The sequence below is a fragment of the Benincasa hispida genome, chromosome 9 (genome assembly GCF_009727055.1).
Source record: "Benincasa hispida cultivar B227 chromosome 9, ASM972705v1, whole genome shotgun sequence".
NCBI lineage: Eukaryota > Viridiplantae > Streptophyta > Magnoliopsida > Cucurbitales > Cucurbitaceae > Benincasa > Benincasa hispida.
Window position 1 is genome coordinate 17,532,186 of NC_052357.1, and position 25,418 is coordinate 17,557,603.

Genomic DNA, 25,418 nt, shown 5'->3' on the forward strand with positions numbered 1-25,418 from the left:
TTAATGTGATTATAAATATTGATAATATACGAGTTTGGAAGGGGAGTTTTTATTATTTAATTAGGAAAAAAAGGGGGTATGGTGTGTTTTAATGGAGTTGACCTTTTGACTTGTAATTTTACCATTTGGCAAACCCATATTGGCAACTTGGGTAGGAGACTAATAATTAGAATTGGGGGCAAAAAGGTGAGTCCAAGTCTTCATTCCTTCTCCATTTGATCAACTTATCAATTTTCTTTTTTTTTTTTTTTAATTTTTGCCTTAAAAAAAAAGATATTTTTGATTTGGTGGTTTGTTTGGAAGTCAGGTTTGCTATATGTTTTAGACCATGTGAGTGTGTGTGTCAAATAATGATGGCAGTATAGTCTAATGTTTTCACAACCCAATACCAATATTATTATATTGATGTTTGGTTTAATTTCTCTTTGATATTTGGTGTTGCTTTAAAAGTTTTGATTTTCATGTGTTAGGGTTTCTTTTGAATGAATGCATTGTTATTGGTATTGAGATATAATGACGGTATTAAAGGAGGTATCAGCTTAGTTGAGATGTATCGATGTATTTCTTGATTCTTCTCTCTTTTAGTATCCGGTTAAAAAAATGTGTTAGGGTTTTTTTTTAAAAAAATTTAAATCTTTATCGCTGTTAAAATTTAGAATTAATGCAAATTGATGGTGTGTTAAATACAATACATTTCATTCCTGAAAAAAAATGCAATTCATTTCATTGATTAATTTGGATTTATCAAATATTTTGATTTGAGGTAATAGCATCCTCAAATTTTTTCACCTGATTGTTTCACATATTTTTTCATGAGATTTCGAACAGTCATTTAATTATCTAATTTGTTTTATAGAATTTTAGTTTTTAAAATTCTATGATAGTACTATCCCGGGAACTTCAAAATCCATCTAACATTAATTTTTTAATACCCTACAAATGTATAGAATTTTTATATCTGAAAGATGACGAGTAAAAATATAGCTTAATTAGTGAATAAATTAATATCAATTACTCGTTATTATTATTTTTAATTAATTATTAAATATAAATATATTAACCAGACTTAATAAATTTCAACTAATATCTTTACCATTAATATTTTATGCTATCTTAATTATTTAATAGAAATTATTATTGTTAATGATTATCAATATTCTAATTAACTTATAATAATTTAATTATTTTTAGTAATTAATTTAAATTAATTAATTATGGTTAATAAATGTTTGATATAAAAAGTATTCATTTATTTTTATTTTTATTGATTAAATAATACTAAATTTATTTGATGGCTACAATAATTGGTCTCTGGTATTTAATTGAGTAATTATTTAATTTATCTTTTTATATATGTAATTGGTAAATTGAACACACATATTTAACGACTTTCAAGCATAAGTTATCCTACATATTCAAATACAAATATCACTTATTTTAGACATTTAAAACCAAGATATTCAAATGTCAAATATTTAATATCTATACCTATGAAACAATGTCTACGACTCAAACGACCTGTTTAATCACTTATTTAAGACATTTAAAATCAAGTATTCAAATATCGAATATTTAATATTTGTACCTATGAAACAATGTCTACAACTTAAATGGCTTGTTTAGTAATTACTATAAGGCTTTTGATTAAAAAGACTTAGCAGAATATAAAAAGGATTAGGGCTGACCAGATAAATAGCAAATTTAGAGGTTTCATTTGAAAAAATAACAAAAAAAATTTCAAAATTATGAAAATGGCAAAATCGAATTAAATAATAAAAAATAATAATGATAAATGGTCAAAATTGTCATCAGTTACGAATAAATACCTAACGTTCATAAGTTGAAGCAAAAAACTTTAAATACACTATAACTAAACAATTACCATGGTAACCAATATAGCTTACCAAAAGTCCAATCAACACCTATATGATATGATTACTACAATTCTCTAAACATTAGAAAATAAAAAATAATTAAAACCAAAACCACCAACAACTCAATAAAAGAAAAAAAAACTAGGGATTTGAAAAACTTCTCCTCTTCCTTCAGTTTTCCTCTAAAAGAGAAATTAGAGATTTGAGAATTTCCTCACGCAACCACAACGCTTCTTCCTCCGGTTTTCGTTTTCGACAAACAATCACAATACACACTGTCATTGAGAATAAGAAACAAAGAAAAATCATATATTGGAGTTGTATGGCTGTCGATTATAGGTTCACAAACGAACAAAAAAAGTGAGAAAAGGAAAAAAAAACACACCTTAGCATGTTGGTAGTACGGTATGCAGTTAGAAATTGTAGCTCATATGGTTATATTTTTTATTTTTTTTCCTTTTTTTCATTCATTTTTTCTTTTTATTGATTTTAATTATATTAAAAATGAATTCTAAAATAAAATCTAGACATTTTAAACTTCACTAGGTTGACTCTTATACTTTTCCCTCTTAAATTTAAAATTTACAAATTTCAAATCCTTTATCAACTTAAATGAAAAATTTTCAAATCTTGTATCAAATAAATGAATGGATTATCTTCTCAATTATATTAGTTTTGACACTAAAATATAAAACTAAAATGAAACAAAATCCAATAATTTGAGATAATTAATTTAAATTCACAAGATCTCGGAATATTACAATTTATATACCAATGATATATTATTATATTACATTTTGAAAATGAATTAGGTAAAACTTAATCAATTTGAAAAACGAAAGATAACAAAAAAAACTAAATTTGATAACAAAATATATAAATAAATTAAAAAGTAATAAGATAAAACCAAATTTGATAAGAAAATGTATAAATAAATCGACAATGAATAAGATAAAATTAAATCTGATGACAAAAAATAGATTTGAATAGATAATTATAGAGAAAAATCAGGAAGATACAAAATTTTGGTATAATAACAAATCACAAAAAATACTATGGTTAAAATTTTGTAAGTTTACATTACAATTACGCTATATGTGTAAATGTAAAATAATTAAATCTCATAGCCTCATATTACTATTACACTGTATGTATAACTATATGTTAGTTAATTGGTGAATTTTTATATAAACATAACTATAATAATATGATAAGTGCTAAAATTGATTAAAAAACTGAAGAATATTTTAACAATTTGGAAAAAGGAAATATCACTTGGTAAAACAAAATGAGGATATGAGAAATATATAGCTAATTTATTAAGAATATATGTATAAAATTATGAAAATCGTTAAAATAATAGCAAAAATATTATATAAAACAATTTAATCCCTCAAGGATATGAGAAATATACCGCTAATTTATTAAGTATATATGTATAAAATTATGAAAAACAATTTAAAGATTTGAATAAAATTGAATATGTAAAAAATAATGAAAAATCATTCAAAGATTTGAATAAATTTGAAATTTGATTAGATAAAATAAATTTTTAATAATATTGGATATTTAAGATATTAATTTGGTAGAAAAATATGGATATTTAATTCAGATTAGATTAATTTAAAAAGTAGTTAAACAGAATTTAATTAATAATAAAATATGGAGATTATGTTAACTACATAAACAAAATAATGAGGGCAGTTGTTCGAGAGGAAAATCAGCAATTATACTATATACATAACTCGACCTCGTGTTTTGTTCTATAATTATTTGTAGTTTCATCAATAACAATAACTAAAATCTTATTCCTAGACAATTTTGCCATTTTTAAAATGAAAACTTAAAATTTGTCATATGCTCCAATTCTCCAAAGATTAAATGATTTTCAAAAGCTCAATATGAAATAATGGAGAAATAAAAAAACAAAAAATCGTTCGATTTCCATAGTGAAACTCCAAATTGGTCTAAATCGGTTCAATAATATTTAATTTTATTATAATATTTTCTAAAAAACATTTTTTAATAACAAATACCACGCGAGTGATTTCTTCAAAAAAAAAAAAATAAATAAATAACAAATATTAAGTGAAGTTAATGGATACTATCAAGGTGAAATTATATATCAATAATTTTTTAAAAAATATTTTTATTCAAGTATATGAGAAACATACAAGAGAAACAAGTCAATTTAGGTCAATTAAAAGAAAGTAGATCAATCAAGAAAAAATATAGAAGTAGTCTCATGAATAATTAAGAGATTCATCTCAATACATATAATAAAATTGTAACACGTTGAACTATATCATAAATTTTGTGCCCTATTGTTGGAGATTCTATACAATCCTTTTCCAGCCAAATATTCCAATGGAAATGATATTATGGGTAGAGGATGCTTCTTCTAGAAAAAGAGGATTAATTAGAGAGAAAATTCTAACACAAAAGAGTCTACAATGTGTCTCAACAAAGTAGAGCATGTCAAGATTCTTATAAATAAAACAAGAATGTTATTGTGTTTTTCAAATGATCTATGTCTATCTTATCTCATGCTGATTTCATAATTATAATTATGATTTTTTTTTTTTAATTTTCTTCTATTTTCAACCATGTTTGTTACTAGCCTAACAACAAGAATGTTTGAATTAACCCTAAAAAAAAAAAAAAACTTTATTTGGTCTCTCTTCTTTTTTATTTTTTATTTTTTATTTTTTTGGGTATAGATTCATATATATCATTTGTAAGTGCTTGACTTTAGTCAAGTAACCAAATTAAATAAAGTAAAATGGGGTATTGATTTAATTTTCAGCTACATAAATATATGGTTCAAATTAAACTTTTGATGAATAACTTTTTGGGGAAAAAAAAAAGTTCAAAATTGGTGTTAGGTGGGCTAGAAAAAAATTGCAAGAAATTGTCTAGTTTCATAGAGGAAAAAATATAAACAAGTCAATAACTGGCTGGTGCAATTTTGACTATTGGGCCAATTTTTCTCATACCTTCCATTGACAAAATATGGCAAACAGCATCACCAAGTTCATGCATAAAGTTTAACAAAATTACTTAACTATAATTTTGTAAAATATAATTTAAAAAAAAAAAAGAAAAAGAAAAGAAAAGAAAACTCAACATTAAGGATAGCTTATTTTGGGAAGAAATGTTAAAAGATGAGGAAAGGAAGAAGTAACGGGTAAGGGATTTGACAAAGTTAATTACTCATTGTTATTTAAGTAGAAGATATTTAAACCTTTCGTGTCATGAAACTTTTAACTTCTGATTTCGAGATATGATGAAAGCGTTATGAATGTATCGATTTAATTGAGATATTTCGATGCACTTTTGACCTATCTACCATTTTATATATTTATATTATCATTGATATATACATTGTATACATAATTTAAAGCTTTTTTTTCCCTCAATTTTCCTAATAAAGAATATATCCAAAGTTCACCACTCACTTCAAATAACAATGGGTAGCAAAGTGAAAGATCTAAATCTTAAGGTTTTTTTTTTTTTTTTTTTTTAAAAATCCAGAATAATCTCCAAAAAATAAATAAAGTTAGAATTTAGTCTCTAGGTTTCATTTGTACGGAACTAACATTACTTGGCCACTGTTAACCATTAATATATTACTATAATATTTGCCTAATCTAAATATATACTTTTGTTGGTTAAGTTTAAAATGAGTATATATGAATATTTCTTTTATTAAGAAAGCATCTCTATAATTTGTACTTAGCTAAATATTAAATTTTGGTTTAAGATTATTTTGGTCATAAACTTTTGTTTTGATTTATTGCACTAATGGATCTCTCTTTTGGTTATTTTCAAATATAGAAAAATGAGCCAACCTATTTACAAATATAACAAAATGTCACTATCTACCAAGATACTGATAGATATTTATTAGTGTTTATCACTGATATTTTGCCCTTTTTTAAAAAAAAATACATTTTTAGGGTCAGTAGGTGCACCAGGATATTTCAACTATGTCGTCACCTCTTTAGCACCATCATCATTTTCCATCCCAATCATTGATATATCAAAAGAAAAAAAGGGATACAAAAGATGGGTTAGAGATATTTTACTATATTTGAAAATATTTCCAACAGTTTTGCTATTTAAAACAAAAGTTAGTTGCATAAATAGAATTCAAGCACAAAATAATAGAATATGTAGTACAAGGATAAAATAATTGCATATATAGATCAAAAAACGATAAAAGACTAAAAAACTCATGCCTAACTACCATTGTGTTCGTTTCTTCCCAATCTTCTCAAATCAAAAGCTATCAGTGATAGCCACTATTAGCTGCTATCGCTGATAGCTTCTATCAATTACTATCAATGATAGTTGCTATCAGCGATAGCAACTATCACTGATATTAGCTTTCAGTGGTATTAATATTTCAGTGGCTGTCAATTTGAGAAAAATTAATACAATCTTGAAATATTAGCTTTTAATTTGATATCAATTATCAGTAGCTATCATTGATATACTTTCATCAATTGGAATCAACCTTAAAATATTAATACTTAAGGCTATCAGTGGCTATCAATGATAAATTTATAAATAGTGATCAACTTTAAAAGAAAATCAACAACTTTGATTACTATAGTAACTATCACTAATAATATCTTTTATCATGACTATCACTGATAGCAGCTATTAGTCGCTATCACTGATAGACTTTCATGAATTAGAATCAACCTTGAAATATTAACATGTAAGGGTATCAATGATAGACTTCTATAACTGGTTATCACTTTTGAAAGAAACTCGATATATAGATATCACCTAAGTTCAATCACCGACATCACTAATATCATTTATATTGTGGTTATCAATGATAGCTTCTTTCACTGATAACATGCTATCAATGATCTCACTAATATCATGCTATCAGTGATAGTTCTCTATTACCGATAACGTGCCATCAAGTAGCTTCTATCATCGATAACATGCTATTAGTATTAGCATTTATCATAGATAATATGCTATCAGTAGTAGCTTCTATCAATCATAACCACTGAACACCTTTTTGCCCCTTTCTTATCCTTCCCAAACATTTATAAGTCCCTTTTCTTTTCTATGATAACTTCTATCACTGATAAACATGCTCTATTAGTTATAACTTCTAGACATTCCACTTACATTTTAGTTTGAGATTCAACTTTATTAATTAAATTCACTAAGTTGGCTATCAATGATAGATTTCTATAAGTGGCTACTAACTATGAAAATATAATCAAAGATTCAACTATCAATGATAGAAAATATTAATGGCTATCACTGTACTTTCATTTGCTATTTAGATTTATTATTTGTTATAATAATCAAACTTGATGATTGGTTTGTTGGTGTTAAGTCACTTATGAATTGAGTACTTTCAAGTCTTGGGTACGAAACTCAGTCTCATAATTGAAAAAAAAAAACAAAAATTCAAATAAATGAAAGAAAAATTTTAAAAATAAGAGAGAGAAGAAGCAAAAACTGAAGAAGAGAAAGAAAATTAAATAATAAAAAAAGAAAAAAAAAAAAAAAGAAAAAAGCAGAAAATGGGAGAAAGAAAATAATAAAAAAAGAAAATACTCTGGAGGCCCTCAAGGGAGGGCGAAACTAGAAATTTTAAAAAAAATCAAAGATTGACTAGTCAACTCAAATTTTAAAAATGTAATATATTTTTAGATTTTTTTATCTTATTCTACTATTTATTACAAATATCCTTAAAACAATTACCCTAAAAACATTATATTAGGCGCTGAGTGGGTTATAATAGTAAGTGTTTATTATAGTTTGTGGGTTATAACAGTCTGTGTTTGGGGTACAGATTATTTTAGTCTGTGTTATAATAGTCTATGTTTAGAGCACAGGTTATTATAGTCTATGTTTGGTGTGTAGGTTATTATAGTCTGTAATATAATAGTTTGTGTTTGTTGTGCAAGTAATTATAATTTGGGTTATAATAATTTGTGTTTAGGGTGCAGATTATTATAATAGCCGGTTATAACAGTATGTAAACTAAATGCATGTTATCTTAGTATATATCACAATTGATTCTATTTTTTTGTATATCAAAGGAAAAAAAATTTAAATGAAATATCATATTTTCACGAACCTAAATAAAATTGTTTGTTCCACCAATTTGTATAAAATGTGTTGAACATTGTCCATTCCATCAATTTTAACCTTGTTTGACGTATCAAACTTCGTGAGCATGCAACAAATACAATTCCATTCTCTTCAAAGGATATTAACCATTGCCAACACATTAATGTATGTAGAGATAGAGAAATTTCACAAACAGCAAAAAAAAGAAAACCAAATCACATTCATGTTCATCAAATAGTACGGAGTCAAACATAAAAAATATTATAAAGTACAAGTCATAATTTAGAATGTCCAAATTAAACATGGAAAAACAAGTGATGAAAATAGTTGGTCAGACATGGTTTAGAAGAAGAAGCTCGCAATACTCCAATTTCATATCCGCTGGAATAGACAAAAAACTCTCCGTATTATGCACATTGCGGAATATGATATTCATAAACTTCATCTTCTGTTGGGTTTGTAGTTTTGGAATATCGTTAAGTTTATTCACAACCTTGGCACGTAGCTCAACCTCTGTTGCATGCTGCTTTTTCGACCATTCAGCAATGGACTTCAGTTGGTCATTTGCAAAGTCCATTGCATTTTTAAAAACCTTAACCAACTCAGAATGATATCCATGATGCTTTCTCTTACTGCCCCTTAATGAATTGTCTCCTTCGAAACCAAAACCAGTTGGGGTTCCATGAAACTCATCTTGTGACAGGTCATGTTCCTGTGAATCATCAGTTGAAGCACCTTCATGCATACACCCTGGCACACTTGAGGCCATGTCACCAGGTATCTCTGCCCCTTCTCCAGTTGCCCAGTCCTTGCCGAAGACGTAGGCTAAGTCATCAAAATATGAGAATGACTTGTTCAGAAGCCCTTTTGTTGCAGGATGACTCTACATGGAGAGTGTGACTGGTCAATATAATGAGTGACGATGAATGAAAAAAAAAATGTTTATGAAATTTTACCTTCACCCAACCATCGAACGTCTCTTTCTCCGCAGTGATGCATTGGAATTCTTCATTCCAACCGAACCCGCTGCATGCCAGTCCTCGCATTTCTACTATAGCTTGGTACATTCTTTTAAGGCTCCTTACCCTACAATATATGGTGGGGTCCCTTGTATTCTACAGCTAGGTATCCTATTAGCCACCATACGTTGTAACTATGCGAGGTACCCAGAGCAAAAGGTCCCGTTGTTTGATCTCCATCTATTAGATTCAACCAAAGTCACCAAATATTCCACCAGCTTCGACTCTTCCTCCATCATCCAAGTGTGCTTTGTAGCTCTAGAAGAACTTGTCATCCTGCTACATGTACACCGTAGTACAATTTAAGTAGTAAAGAAGGAAATATTAAGGTAATGTGTTATTTACAATATAAAAGTTAGTAAATCTAATTATATTAATAAATTTGTAAATTGATTTACAAAATTGCATATATGAAATTAAGAAAATACATTGTAAAAGCCACAAACTAAGCATGAAGCTACTGATTGTTATGTAACTCCCAGTCAGAAAACATATTATGTGTTAATTCATCTCTCTATTATATCCATTCATTTGAACTCTCAATATAATTGATCTCGTTCTCACCAATGGTAGCGGAATGTGAATACACCTAATCTAGGTTCTCGGGCATTTCAATAGTATTCATCTCCCGATTAATAAGATTATGAAGAAGGCAATATGTTGTGATCGTCTAAGTTTGGACTTGAACGGGGTAGTATGATTTTCCGTGGAGTATTGCCCATCTTTCTTTCAATAGCCCGAATGCCCTCTCAATGACATTCCTCGCAGAAGAGTGTTTCATGTTAAAAAATTCTCTTGTAGTTGTTGGTGCATTCCCTCATCCACGCCATTCCGAAAAATGATATCATTCTCCTCTATATGGTGCCAAGAAGCCTTCCACATTTAGGTACCCAACATCACGTAGATAATAATATCCTATACAATATCCAATTGTATGAAATCACAATCATTGAGTACTATGATGTACGACAAGAAGTTGTGCACAATAGTTATTACCCTTCGGAACCTTCAATTCGTTAGGTCATGATATTGCATCTCTAAAAATATAAGAATCAGCTGCAGGACCTTCCCACCCAGGTAAGACAAACACGAAATTGCCATTCGTGTCGTAAACACCAAGAACATTCATGGCAATTTCACCCTTCCTTGTCTTGTACCTTGGTCGGTCAGTGGCACTCACGTTGACCTTTATGTACGAACCATCTAACACACCTAGACAATCCTATGCGAACACAACGTATGAAATATCCATATACATAAGTTATCTAAACTAAACATCGACAGTGCACCAACATTTGTTTAGTTTCACTATACCTCAAACCATCTCCATCTCGAATCTGTACAGGAGGTTGTGATTGGTAAAGATTTTTTCAACAATACTTCATGTAGTCATAAAACGGCGTTGAGAATGGAGTTGAAATGCCTAGAAACTGTTCACCTACCTAACAAACTGTCTATGAACTACTCTATTCTAAACATCATGGGCTAAGATATGTAGGAACATGGCGACCATCTCCTCAACATCTACAACTTTTGTTCCCATTAATCTACCAGTTGTCCTTAGTAAAGTACATAAAATGACAAAACACCTTCTATCCATTCGCATGCTTTCACGATAACTTAAATCAGACTCATGGATTAGCCGAAAGTATGCTAATTGCCTAATATGATGTCTAATTTGATGTGGCGGATATTCTATCCTCCTATTGTCGTTGAGTAACAACTCTAGTATTAGCAGTAATTGACGTTGGGTAGTTATGAACACCGTTAGTATGGTTACTACTTCTTGGGGGTCTATTATACTGTAGATTACGAAAATTGGCTCCTGAAACATTTATTCATGTGTGGGTTTTCAAATTTATGCAAAATATAATTTTAAATGCATACAAAATTGTATGATATAGCTTCGTAATAGTAATAATAGTAACTTGCAATATTTTTTAATGTTTAACGTTAAGATTGAAAATTTTATCTAAATTTAGAGTGCAATTGGATGAAATTGAGGGGTATTTGGAACTAAAATCTAAAGTACATTAGTCTGGAACTAAAATTAAAAAGTACATTAGTAAAAGTATATTCTCTACATACAATTTTGGAACTATTACTACTATTACTAAGCTATATCATAATTTTAGTTCCAAACTAATGTACTTTTAATCTAAACAAGAATATACTTATCATGGAATTTTAAATGCACGTAAAATTGTATGATATAGCTTAGTAATAGTAGTAATAGTAGCAATAGTAGCTTGCAATACTCTTTAATGTTTAACGTTAACAGTGAAACTTTTGTCTAAATTTAGAGTGCAATTGGATGAAATTGAGGGGAAATTTGGAACTAAAATCTAAAGTACATTAGTTTGGAACTAAAATTAAGAAGTACATTAGTAAAAGTATATTCTCTACATACAATTTTGGAACTATTACTACTATTACTACTATTCTCTCTTTTCTACTTCTTTAACAAATAAATTTAAATCGTTGTCTACGGACTTTTAAGTTTGTTCACCTTAATCCTTAAAGACAATTAATTTAGATATAATTAGTAACTGTTACTTTACTAATAATTTATCAATAAAAAAATTTGTTTACATTTTTATCAAATATATTCAACCATACTAAATGAAGTTATAAAATTTTGTTTGCATTTTTATCAAATATGTTCAACTTATTATTATTTTTTTAATCAACAACAATAATCATATTCAATTTCACGCAATGTTGTCGAATAATTTCATTTTTGATTATGAACACGAAAATTAAAATTCTCGTTGATAAAATAGTCTTGATTTTAGTAGGTTTCATTTTAGGCTCATGATCAAATCTTGAGTTTTCAATGAAAAATAAATCAATAAAATGAAAAATGTGATGAAGCCTAACAAGTATTTAGGAAGAAAATCAACAAACAATTGAAAGAAAAGATTAATATATAACTGAAAGAAAATCAACTGTAAAAGCATAATTAATATATAACTAAATTATTTTAAGTTTAAAAATATTCAGGATAAAAATTTAAATGAAAAGTTAAAGTATATTCTCATCAAACACTTCAAATATACAAGGTGCTCTAGAAGAGTACTACCTTACGTACAATAGAAGGAGGAAATGTGAAGCTTCGCTTGTTCTCTAATAAGTTGAACATTATGACAATCAATAAACAAATGCTTTAATAATAATATAAAGAAATAAATGAAAGTGACTTAACATGAGATGTGATAAGCAACACAAAAGAGAAGGAGGGGGAGGGAACTTACCAACAATGGTGTGGTGAAGATGGGGTTGTCCTCATAGTTGTAAGGAAAAGAGGTCTCATTTATAGAGAAGAGAAATAAAGTTTAGGTCTCATTCATGGGTAGGTCAAAGTTTAGGTATCATTCATGGATAGGCCATGAGTAGGAAAAGAGGTAATAAGTACACCTTCGAAACCCCACCTAGTGAAATAAAGTGAATAGTGTACCATTAAGATTGGGAACCAACACCTAGTGAAATAAAGTGAATAGTGTACCATTGGGATTGGGAACCAAACACATCAATTCACTACTGTCAATCACATCAACAAAGTACTTGCAATCAAACTAGAACCAAACAAGTTGGGAGCTAAACAAGAGTTATGACATAGTTGCAATGAGATTGGAAAAAAAAAATAAGGAAGCCAACAACTATCCTAATATTATGCTTAGACGGTAAGAACCAGCCTCAGAACAACGAAATTCTTTCTTAAGTCTGTTCTGAATTTCGGATAATATGATGTATCGTGGAAAATCAAATACACCGATCATTAGAGTCAATGCAAAAAGAGTCATTGAAATTGTAGCAAAATAATCAAATATCGATAATAAAAAACCAATAACCATATAACAAGAACAGTAGTAATGCAAAAAGATTCATCAAAATATAGGCAAAATAATCAAAGAACCATAATCAAAGACCAATAATCAAATACCAAGAACAATTACAATGCAAAAAGAGTCATCGAAATAGGGGCAAAATAATCAAAGACCAATAGTCATATACCGAGAACAATATATTGAAATCAAGCATAAAGACCAATAATCAGACAAAAACATCATTGAACATAACAGATACATTGATCATCAGAGACCGATAATCAAAGACCAAGAACAGAACATTGAAATCAAGTATATAACAAAATAAGCTTACATTTTGTCAAAAAAAAAAAAGAAAAAAATATATAAAGTGGCTCATCATCGGTTGGTGAAGAGAAAGAAGAATTACCATTAGATCTGGTAACTCGATCAAGATCCAAACACCATCCTCCATCCCCTACTATGCTCCAAACGAGAATCTTCATCCCTACCAAGCAAGATTTGAGCTCCAACGACAGCCAAAAATTAGGGTTCCATTTACTGTTGCAAAACATTTTGTCTCTATACATGATTTTATTAGTCAATAACTTAATTGGAATAGTATTCATACTACCAACCTCGTGGTTTGAGGTTCGATTCCTCCACCCCACACTTTAATTATAATACCTTTACAAAAAAAAAAAAAATACATGATTCATTAATATTTATCATTCTATCATGAGTTTTGTAATCATTTCGTTCTCAGCTTTTGGTTTTTGAAAATTAAGTTTATTTCTTCTCCATTGCGTACAATGATTTGCATGAATTGTTGAATTCTAAACCAAATTGCAAAACAAAAACAAGTTTTTAAAATCTATTTTTTTTAGTTTCAAAATTTGGCTTGAATTTTTAAACTATTGGTAAGAGTTAGATAATAAATAAAGAAATTTGGAGGTGGAAGTAGTGTCTATAGGCTTAATTTTCTAAAAAAAAAAACAAAAAATAAAAAATCAAATAATTACCAAATAGGGCATAAAATCTTTTGAAATTAAGGCTCCATTTGATAACGTTTTTATTTTCGCTTTTCTGTTTGCATTCCCTGTTCCCTATTTCTTATTTCTTCTTTTATGAGAAAAAGAAACAGGAATTCTTTTTTTTTAAAAAAAAATAAACAGAAACAAAAACTTGTTTGATAACTATTTCTTGTTTCTTGTTTTTTCTCTTGTTTTTTTCTTATGTTTTTTTAACAATATAATATAAAAAGAAGAAGATATGTCATACATTAAACATTGAAAAAGATATTATTAAAAGTTCATGTAATCTAATACAAGTTCTAACAAAAACTAAATATAATAAGAGATTTTATCATATTCTTCAAATGTTGTCCAAATTTGATTGCCACTATCATCCATAACTCGAGTCATTTGTTTTAAATGATGCCAAATCAAATCTAATTGAATTATATTTTTATATATATGTCGTGGTTATAAAATATTAAAATTAAGCTAAATAAATGTCTTAGTTGAAAAAATTTATATATTATAAAAGTTTACTCAATTTCATATATAATAAAATATTAGAATTAAGATAATATATAAACACACATATTGCAAAATTTAATAACCAAAAGTTGAAATATTAAAAAAATAGTATACATATTAAAATTAAAGTAATATATAAACCTAAATATTGGAGAATTTTAAAATCTAAAATTTAAATAAAATATAAATATAGTAAAATTATTTTTTGTAAATAAATAAAATATAAAGGAGGAAAATAAATACAAAAAACAAAGAACAAATAAAAGTGCCTTGAAAGTTGAAATTTGAAATATAGAAAAATTAACATACATATTGAAAATTAAAATAATATATAAAATCTAAATATTTGAGAATTTTAAAATTTAAAATTAAAATAAAATATAAATATAGCATTTTTTTTTGTAAATATAAAATTAATAGAGAAAATAAATAAAATACGAAAGATGAAAATAAATATAAAAGAAAACAAAACAAAACAAAAGTGTCCATCTTAATATTAAAAGACACAACCAAGAGGTGGAAGATAATTTTCGACATACAATACTACCAATAGGCTAAGGATGCATTTAGTTAAATAAAAGAAACAGTTTAATATAAGACAGAAACGAAACAAGAAGAAACTACTTTTTGTAATTTCTTAAAATTTGTCCATTTTTTAGGAATGTTCATCAAATTTTATAAACAAGAAATGGAAACGGTTATCAAACAAGTCCGTTTCTTGAAAAATGAGAAACAAAAACAGAAAACAGGAAACAAGAACACTATTAAATGGGTTCTGAAATTTTTTTTTTCTTTTTTTACGATATCCTATCTCACTTTTGACTTTAAAGTTTAATTTGATAGTTTTTTATATGAATACAATAGGGAGTTAGGAGAACAAAATCATAGATCTCTTGATAGCTAATACATCCATATGTTAGTTGAGATATACTTATTTTCGAAAGTCGATAATTTTAATTAAAAAAAAAAACTCAATGCCAAGATCATAAAGAATTAAAAAAAATAAAAATAAAAAAACTCAATGAAAATTATTCATGTTGTTCATAAACATGGGATTAGAATAACAAAAAGAGATATGTCTTTTATTTATAAAAGGATGTGAAACAAATAAAGCATTAATGTTTAGATTAAATTTAATGAGTGTCTTTAGACTAATGTAACGTAAGTCATATCAACAACATTATTACTTTTAATATTTTAATGCGTAAAAGCATGTGCACACATATCTTGCTTATAAGAATATGATTCCTATGTATATATTCAATTTGAGTGTCATCCACAATGAGACTAAGGTCGTGTTAATTTATTATAATATATGTAATTGTTACAGTAAAAAATACCATTCTAAACAAAAGTAAAAATCAAAATGATTACCAAACGGGCCTTAATTCATAGCAATCAATTATTGAAATAATATCGATTGCTCTTTATTGATGATAGTCAATTGTGTATATTTTCTATCTACGAATTTTATGACATAAATGAGTAATGCATAGAAAATTTAGATTAAGGGGTGTGACAAATATTGATTTAAAATCTTGACTTGATAGAAAAGAATTAGAACTATCATTGTCATTTGTACACACTACTTGTGTAAACATTGGTGGTTTGTGCTGTAGAAGGTCCATGGCATCCGGAGTTAATGCCAACTCAAAAGCCTCTTTTTTTCTTCTTACTTGTCAAGCATATGATGGGACTTAGAAGTTGAACTTTTGAACTTTTAAATTTGTCTTTTGATTCGTTTATATAGCAGCCTTAATTCTTTAGGTTATAATTATTAACACAACAAAAAAGCCTAGTATAGTAGAACCTAGACCTAGGGTTAGGTTAATTTGATGTATATGTATGTACATAAAAATAGATTAGCTTTTCTAGATTCCTTTTTAAGTTAGCAAAGTTGAGAAGTAAATTAGATATTGATGTATCTCTAGCTACTAGTAGTAGCTAGCTATGTTTCAAATCTTTATCACATTTGATAATAATGATATATAGATAAGCTCGTTTTTAACTTGGACTATGTTAAATTAGGGTTGTTTGTATTAGAGTTAGAGTTATAAAGAATCATTCTCTCTCTTTATATTTGAAAGTTACTGTCTTATCTTCAACCGTCTAAAATTGGTTCATGAAAAAGAAAGTTGTCCTATTTATACATTATTATTTATTACAATGTGATTCCAAGATTTGAGGTCAAAAGAGGAAAAAGAAAAAAAGAAAAAGTTAACCTCGGTTAACCAATAAATAGTTGATATTTAACTCAATTTAATTTTAAAAAAAAAAAAACTAAAAGAGAATCTTACAACTTTTTTTTTTTACCTAAAATAGAATCTAGTCTCACTCAAACTATCTCCACAATGATATGATATTGTCCACTTTGAGCATAAACCCTTATGACTTTGTTTTTTATTTCACCCCAAAATACTTCATATCAATGGAGATAATCATCCTCACTTATATACTCACGATTCTCCTCTTATCTAATCAATGTGGGACTTTGGTCGCATTCCCAACAATTAGTATATAAACCCTTTCGTTGGAGTCCAAAAATAAACTCGATACAAATTTTACCCTTAATGTGAAACCTTTTCAATTCCAAAACTTCTTAGATCTCATTATAAAGTTCAAATACTACAAGGAAACAATAGGAAAAAGAATGGTCGAAATAAAACTTCACATAAGCTTCAATAATCTAATCTTTTGACGACTAAACAACAATTATATTTATATATGAGGTTTTTCACAATATGTGAGGGGAAGAAATCAAACCTTAACCTCAAAGTCGATATTGACAATAATTATATGTCAGTCTTTTTTAAAAAAAGACTTCTCAAGTGGTCACTCAACTTAATACTACTCTCGTCTAAACACGTTTAATTGTGGAGTTTTGATGGATCCGATGCATTAGTATCAGTATGGTTGAATCCTTCATAATAATATTTATATATGTTAATCAAAAGTCTTCATATATAATTTATGTATTAAAATTCAACCATTAAAGAAAAATTTATCTTATACAATTAACTACGACAACTTTATATAATTAGCACTAAATTTATAGGTAAACTGAGATAATCGAATCTCTGGTTTCGAAATTGATAATACAAACTTTATATGATATGCTGAGACGGGTAATACAATATATCAATCTATTTTGATAAGGAAAGAACATCTACATAAAATGATATGAAAATGTATAATAAATTGCCACGTTGATTTGAAAAAGTTAAGACAAAGAGAGAAGAGATACTCAAGGATTTAAGAACCAAATCTTTTAGCTCAACCGCCCAAAGTTGCGTTTGTTTGTTGTAAACTAATCTAATTTGAAGCTGTCTTCTTCAAAGTGACACTTTTTTTTTCCTATTAACTTTCTAAGAGCCTTACATTACAGCTATCATTAGAAAAGATTAGAAAATAAATCTTATACAAATTAAAGTAAATCTGTAACTATGTTCATCATGTCATATTCAAAAGTTTACACATATTTGAAAAAATGATTTAAATTGTTAAAATCATTTTTGTCACGTTCTTAAATTTTGAGGGTATGAAAATCGTGTTTTAAAATGTATAAAATCTCACATTATTTGATAGTTGGTTGATTAAAGACATAAATTGAGAGTGATATTATTTATGACAAAAGTGGTTTTAACCATTTTAAAATAATTTGTTATTTCAACCGTGAAGACTTCCGGTTTTAATTTGGAAAAAAAAATCAAAATTCTATTATGAAACACAATTTTTGGAAAAAAGAAAGTGAAAGTGACAACTCATTCAAAGTGATATAGTTCATCATTTCCATTTATTGTTTTTTTTTTTTTTTTCCTTCTTCTTTTTATGGTTTATCATCCCAGCAAATGGAAGCGATCTTGGTGGTCAAGAGCTTATAATATTTGAAGGGAGATTTTTTCACTTGATTTTTGTTTTTATTTTTTTTTATAATTATGTGAAATATGGACTCAAACCTCTGGCTTCATATAAAGGAATACACGTTAATAATCGAGTATGTTTACTTTAACTCTTATTTTAGATTTATTTATCATACTACAACAATTATGGAGGTAGAAGATCAAACCTCATACTAAAAAAAGAAAGAAAAATACATGTTAATTACTATTGAGTTTAATTCAGTTTGACAATTTTTAATAATATTTTTTTTTTGTTATGGTAAGTTTTAAAGTCATATATATATATTAGTTGCATTCTAAAAATTGAAATGAGTAGTTTTCATGAATATTTTTTATTTGAAAAAAATGGCTAAGATTTTTAAATTACTTTATAAAAAAGTGAGGAAACTAAAAGAAAAAAATTCTAAAAATTGAACTGAGTAGCTTTCATAAATATTTTTTATTTAAAAAATGGCTAAGATTTTAAAATTACTTTATAGAAAAGTGAGGAAACTAAAAGAAAAAAGAAAAGAAAAGAAAAGAAAAGAAAAGATTCCTGGTTTCTAATTTAGCTAAAATTTCAAAAGTGTGTTTTCATGTATCTACGGTTTTGGTTTTTGATTCTGAAAAATATGTTTGTATTTTTACTGTATATGATTTTCATCTTTTCTTAATTAAGATTTTCTTTTATTTTTTGTTTTTAGTTTTTGAAAATTAAGTCTATATATTCTTTTTTCCACAATGCAACTTTTCAAGTAAAAGAGTTATATTTTAAATCAAATTTTAAAAACAAAAATAAGTTCTTAAGAACTTTTTTTTTAGTTCAAAACTTGGGTTGATTTTTTAAAACATTAATTAAAAAAAACGTAGATAAGGAAACAAGAAATTTAAAGATGAAATGAATGTCTTTAAGCTTAACTTTCAGAAACTGAAAATGGTTATAACCAAACAAGATCTAAATAATTAAATTCTTAATCAAATTAAAAAAAAAAAAAACGTGCTTCGAAAAATTATAATTATTTTGTTTTCACAACTTGGCCTAATTTTTGAAACATATGTTTATAAGCATGGCTTAACTTAAAAAAAAAATCAGATGTTTGAAAGTAAAATTTATATATTGATTTCCAAGGATAATTAAGAACATATAGTTGAATTATCAAAAGAAATCCAAATTCTCTTTGTGAAATGGAGTAGACAAGCACAATTGCTACACCAAAAAATAGAAGGTTGGTATGAGAATTTATACAAGCAGCAGTAACAAATAACATTGTTAATTAACAAAAAGAAAAAAGAAAGATTAGCATAAGTCAATTCAAATTTTATTCAACATTCAAATGTTGAAATAATAAAATATAAAGAAGAAGGGCCTAACATTCTTTGAATCATTAATTTATATATATAAATTTGTTGGGGATTTTAATTACTTGTAAGGACTCCCAACTGAGAAAATAAACAAAGAGAAGGAGTCCATATTCAGTGGCACTTGTAAGTGACTAAGGCCCACATTCTAAAAGGACCTCTTTCCATTTCCTTCCATGATTAATAATTTCATATTATATGATGCATTAGCCTCTTTTGATTTGATCATTTAAGATCTGTTTGAGAGCGTTTTTACACGGTAAAAATATTTTTGTTTATAAAGTTTTGTGTTTGTCTATGATTTAACATGACATTTAGAAGTCTTTCAATACAATATCCGACAAGACCTAAATCGCTAGCTCATAATGAAATCAGAGCTAAACCTAAATCTAGCTATACTAAGATGTCAATGATATATGATCTATTTGAGTTTGTTTTTTATGGACTTGTTATTGAGCTAATTTTGTTTTGATTTAAATCTCATTTTATTAATTAAACTTTCGTATTGGTCCTATTTAAGTTTATAAATTTTTAAAATAATTATTTTATCTCTAATTTTTTTATAAAAAAAATTGATTTTTTTGATCTGTCAACTTTCATAATCTATTTTGGTTCCTGAAAAAAGTATCTTTGTTAAATTACTTTTTACCCAAATTTTGCTTACTTAATACTTTGATGTTAACCTATGTGGTTTAAATACATGTAAATATTAACATGTTAGATTATATAAGTGTGATTAAGCTATGATATTAATTTTTTTAATTAAAATAAAGGTAAAGACTAAAATAGAACCAACCTAAAAATTTAAGAACTAAAAATAAACATTTTATAAGTTCAAGACAAAAAGGAATATGGTTGAAAATTTGAAAACAAACAATCAAAATATTTGGGCCATGTTTGTAACCATTTTGTTTTTAGATTTAGTTATTAAAAATTAAGTCTATGAATACTACTTTCACATTCAAACTTTTTTTTTGTTATCTACTTTTCACCAATAGTTTAAAAAGTTAAGCCAAAATTTTTCACCAATAGTTTAAAAAACTAAGCCAAATTTTGAGAACTAAAAAAAGTTGTTTTCAAAAAGTTGTTTTTATCTTTTGAATTTAGCTAATAATTCAGCCATTGTATTTAAGAAATATACAAATTATTGTAAGAAATGTAGATGAAATAGAATTAATTTTTAAAAAACAAAAATCAAAACTAAATAGTTATCAACAGGACATAGAAAAATGATAAAAATGTTTGATATATATATATATATATATATATATATAGTTAAAATATGTTTTATTTAATAATTTTGCTAAAGGTTGAAATCGTTCAAAAATCTTATACATTATATAAAAGAGAAAACTAAAATCATGTTTGATCATGATTAACAATTATTATTATTATTATTATTTACTTATTTTTAACGGTAATTTTGGAAATTTTAACTAAACTTTGAAAAGAAAACTGTTTTTTTTTTTTTTTTTGTTAAATTATTATAGTTATAGTTACAAAAGTTTAATTTCCCCATCATATTCTATATTTTATATAGTTAGAAAAATACATATAATTTCATGTTACAATGGTATAGCAGACACCTCCACTACTCTTATTTTCTTATTTTAATAGATAATGTAAATCATATTAATATATTACAACTATATATTATAACTTAGCATTTTTTTCCTTCTCTTTTGAAAGTCAAACTAGAAGCTTCTCCCACTACAATTCTAGGCTAACCCTACATTGATGAGTAGCCTACAAAAGTTAACCCTTTGTTTATTGGCTAACTGATTTTAACCAACCAATGGATTCATTGGATTGTATTAAGTGAAGTTTTAGATTTCATTCAAATATATATCCAAGTTATTGAGTTGCATTATTTAATCATTCAAAAGATATATTTAGATCAACCTAAACCTAATCTATAAGATTATAAAGGTTACAAGTTTTGGTCAGCAAAGGAAAAATAATTCAAGTTTGATTTTATTAGGTTGAGGATATTGTTTGTTAGGCTAGTTGCCTCATGCTCGTAGGTCAACCCAAATTCAAAAGAAAAAGGTACATATCCATTAGTCATGTATAATATATGGATGAGTGTAAAACCAAATGTTAGTTTTGGTAACTTGATTCATTTGGCCTTAGATTTACTTGTGGGTCATAAGCCATTAAGACTTGAGATCATATAAGGGCACTATATTGGATGAGGTTGAACTCAACATAGAGATCATCGTCTATATTAGGGGCAAGACCAGATAAAAATTTCTTGACCATGTCCTTGTATCTTCAATCAACCATCAAATTTGTATCTAATTTCTTCCTTTGAGTTAGTTGAAATTAACTTGTGAGTTTTAGTAGTGTTTGTGTATTCAAATAACTCAAAGGTTCTCATGATAACTCAATTATGGGGTTGTTTGTTTCGTGAGAATCCAAAATTTCTATGGAGGGGGCATATTGATTATCAAGTTCGTTTTGCAGTAATGTAAGATGTCGTGATATCTAAATATTATTAGCATAGGATGGTCTTACGAAGGGCATCTCAAGAGTTTTGAATGTACTCCTGAAACATGACTTTTCTGAATTCCCATGATAAAGGCAACTGACATCCCATTTTTACATTTTTATCCTTCTTTTTATCTTTTATGTATATGTGTGTATATGTCACTCTTATTTACTAGGTTGTTTTTAAATGTAGGAAAATGGGCTAACTTATTTATAAATATAGAAAAATGTCATTATCAATTAATGATAGACAGTAATAGACACTAATAGATATCTATCAATGTCAATGATAGACAGTGACAAATGTCTATCAGTGTCAATGGTAGAAAGTGGCAGATGTCTATCAGTATGTGCCATTGTCTATCAATGACAGAATATGACATTTTGCTATATTTGTAATGATTTCCAACATATTTACCATTTAAAAAATTTTCATTTATTTATTTGTATTTTATAATTAAAATAAATACTTTCAACAGTATATATCTCTATTTGTTATTGAAAATAAGAAAGGAGTTGTCTATTGCATGATAATTATGTTACCTACAATATTACAACATTCCACACAATAGTTACTAGAAATTATAAAGCGATAAATGAACAACAAAGATTAATAACCCAATTCGATGTAAATCACCTACGTCTGGGGGACAGTGTGTCCAGGAAAGATAACTTCATTAATATCAATGATAAGCAATTACAATGTAGTACTTATCCATAATGATAATATAATTACAGTGACTCTCGAACAACTTTATCACTCCTACGATTACTTAAGCTCTCTTTAGGTATGAGACTCCCTTTTATGGTAACTTAAGCTCCCCCTAAGTTGTAGTATCAGTGAAGAATGTCTTAGGCTCCCCCTATGACAAAGACTCCCTCTCTGCAAGACTCCATTTCCCCTCGAGTCGTACGACTCCTTCTCACTTGAATTGTATCTTTCCTCCTAAGAACAAAATCCCCTTTGATCGATTAGCTTAGGCTCCCCTAAGCTTGAATATCCCTTCTTAACTGAATCTCATACACAAGACATGAGTAACTTGAAGTACGTCTCCAAGTAATTCAACTTTTTCACCTTTTTGCAATTGCGACCGAACACTTACTACAGTATAACAAAATGTTGCTCTTAGAAACAAAATGACCAACCCTAACTAGAGGACTAAGAGTCCTTTAAAAATGCATAGTGGAAACACAATAAGCAATCCTAACTTCCATGGTAGTTGCACACTGCATAAGGAAAAGATATCGACAAAATAAGACAACAAAGGAAATCACTGATAAGGAAAGTATTTTGCAGGACCAGCATTTCCATAGAACATTCCATTTTTAGAAACCACCAAAGCGATGATATTTTTTATGACATCTGAAGAAGGAAAAAACAAATTTGCCAATCTCATAATTTCTAACAAACTCCTCATTTGGTAATATTTTTTTTAAGCAGGGACAACCATAGAGATCATAAAGGAATGAGGCACAATGTCATTGAAGCATAACATAACATACTGAGAGATAATTTTAAAAAACAACACCACAAAGACCAAACTAAAAAATAAAAATAAAAACAAACTAACACAGTCCAAAAGAATCAACAAAACAACCACTTCCCCCTTTGGAAATGCTTAAAAATGATGCAAAAAAGAATCAAGAAGCAAACAAATCATTCAACCACATCATCATCCTATGTACCAAAGCTTCCAACCTGATCAAAACCATTCAGAGAACTATGGAGAAGATTCAACAAGTCATCCACCTTTGATTTTCGAGCATAAAGATTCTGAATCACCATACCAAGATCCTTTGACTGCTTAGCCAGTACATGCATTACTTTTTCCCACAAGAAGACTGGAGAAACTCTCTAGTGGGACCATTCTAAGAAGAAGGTACAATAGTGTGGACCAAATTAGGGACATATTCCCTTTGATATAAGCGATAGCTAAAAGAAAAGTCAAGAGGAAGAGAATCAAGAACATCTGAGTCAAGTAAAAGATTAGGTTTCTGAGCTAGAAGAATACCACAAATTAGCCTTGGAAAACACAAGGGAACTTTGGTGGCTAGAGAACCAAGGTGTCGCTTGATTTGGTTGAAAATAAAACCTCATAATTGAACTAAGCCCCTATGCTAATTTGAAACAAAAAACTTGCTAAAATGGTGGAGAGACTGGATTTGTGGGAGGATAGACACTAGTTCTCAATTTCAATCTTGTGAAGTAGCATATATTTCACACTGAGTTCAGAACAAGGCAGTTACCCCTTCTTGGGTTAGGCTTGTTTGACTCCTTCGGTGAGTTCAAAAACAAGATCTAACGTGGAAGATCATTGTTCTGTGACATTTTCTAGAACTTGTATCAAGAAACTTGTTAATGAGGGAGGTCGAAAAGACAAAGCAGTGTCCTATCGCATGAATGTCTGAAATCAGGGTTGCCTTCAATATCAAACTGCCGAGAGAAATTTACATAGAATTCAGGAACTAACTAATGATAGTTTGGCCTCATATTCAACATCGAATGCACAATATCTACTTTCATAAGAAGTTCCATGATTTTAAGGTAGTCTTGAGCTTATTCAGAGAGATCATGCTCAATTGCTATCGTTCTATTCATAATAAATTTCCACATTGTGGCACTGTTCACAAAGTGGAAAGAAATGTCATCTAGAGGCACAATAGCAACATCTTTCTTCTTCACTCTTATTTTAGCCTCATTTTTTTTATCTTCTTCACTGAACACATTCTGAGAGACATCTTCATTTTCATCCTATTCCACCCATTCTGAATCATGAACCCCAACATCTCGAGGGCTTGAATTTGAGGTACGAGCATCTCTACTCAAGCATTTTTGTTTATCCTTTTGTTTCAACTGACTGATAGGAATATCATCTTTGGATAAATAGAAAGAAGAGCTTGAAACACTTTTGTCTGTTTCATTTTTATCATAAGAACCATCACTCTTCTCAGTCCTTTTCGACATAATATCTTAAGATTCAGATTCAACACTACTTTTACTGGTATTATTCTTGTCACTAGGACTTCCTGAACTTCTATGATCATGACCTTCCGCAACATTATCAACCTTATTGAACACCCCAGATGTAATAACATTCGACAAAACATTCAGAGCATATTCCTTAGTACTAACAACATCTTGAACAATTTATCAACATTTCAATCTGTTGGGATTGATGCCCTAAATCTCGTAGGGTCCTGTAGTTTGTAAACATACGTATGAATAAACAGTTTGATGATTTATAATATAAGATATTTTATTCACTTCAGTCTATGAAATATGAGATATTTTAGTTGCATTAACCTCAAACCAATAAACTAAGATCCCTAGTTATCGTTG

At 27.8% G+C, this 25,418-nt stretch overlaps 1 protein-coding gene across 4 annotated transcripts; it reads right to left on the minus strand.

Annotated features, from left to right (window-relative positions):
* Positions 1-8,216: 8,216 nt before the first annotated feature.
* LOC120086622 lies at positions 8,217-12,284 on the minus strand. Of its 4 annotated transcripts, XM_039043355.1 has the most exons (4): positions 12,259-12,284; positions 12,087-12,130; positions 8,942-9,280; positions 8,217-8,868 (listed from the first exon to the last, which is right to left on the minus strand). In XM_039043355.1, the coding sequence occupies exons 3-4, from the start codon at positions 9,050-9,052 to the stop codon at positions 8,317-8,319; spliced, it is 663 nt and encodes a 220-aa protein (XP_038899283.1). In that variant the 5' UTR covers positions 9,053-9,280; positions 12,087-12,130; positions 12,259-12,284; the 3' UTR covers positions 8,217-8,316. The 4 variants fall into 4 exon arrangements, with proteins under 4 accessions (XP_038899283.1, XP_038899285.1, XP_038899286.1 ...); XM_039043357.1 differs by lacking the exon at positions 12,087-12,130 and having other exon boundaries at positions 8,942-9,283; XM_039043358.1 differs by lacking the exon at positions 12,087-12,130 and having other exon boundaries at positions 12,259-12,282.
* Between the last annotated feature and the right edge of the window lie 13,134 nt (positions 12,285-25,418).

Coding starts and splice junctions, on each gene's coding strand:
- LOC120086622 (XM_039043357.1), bottom strand. CDS start 9,052: ATGTACCAAGCTATAGTAGAAATGCGAGGACTGGCATGCAGCGGGTTC. Junction 8,869..8,941: donor CGTTCGATGGTTGGGTGAAG/GTAAAATTTCAT, acceptor CTCTCCATGTAG/AGTCATCCTGCAACAAAAGG.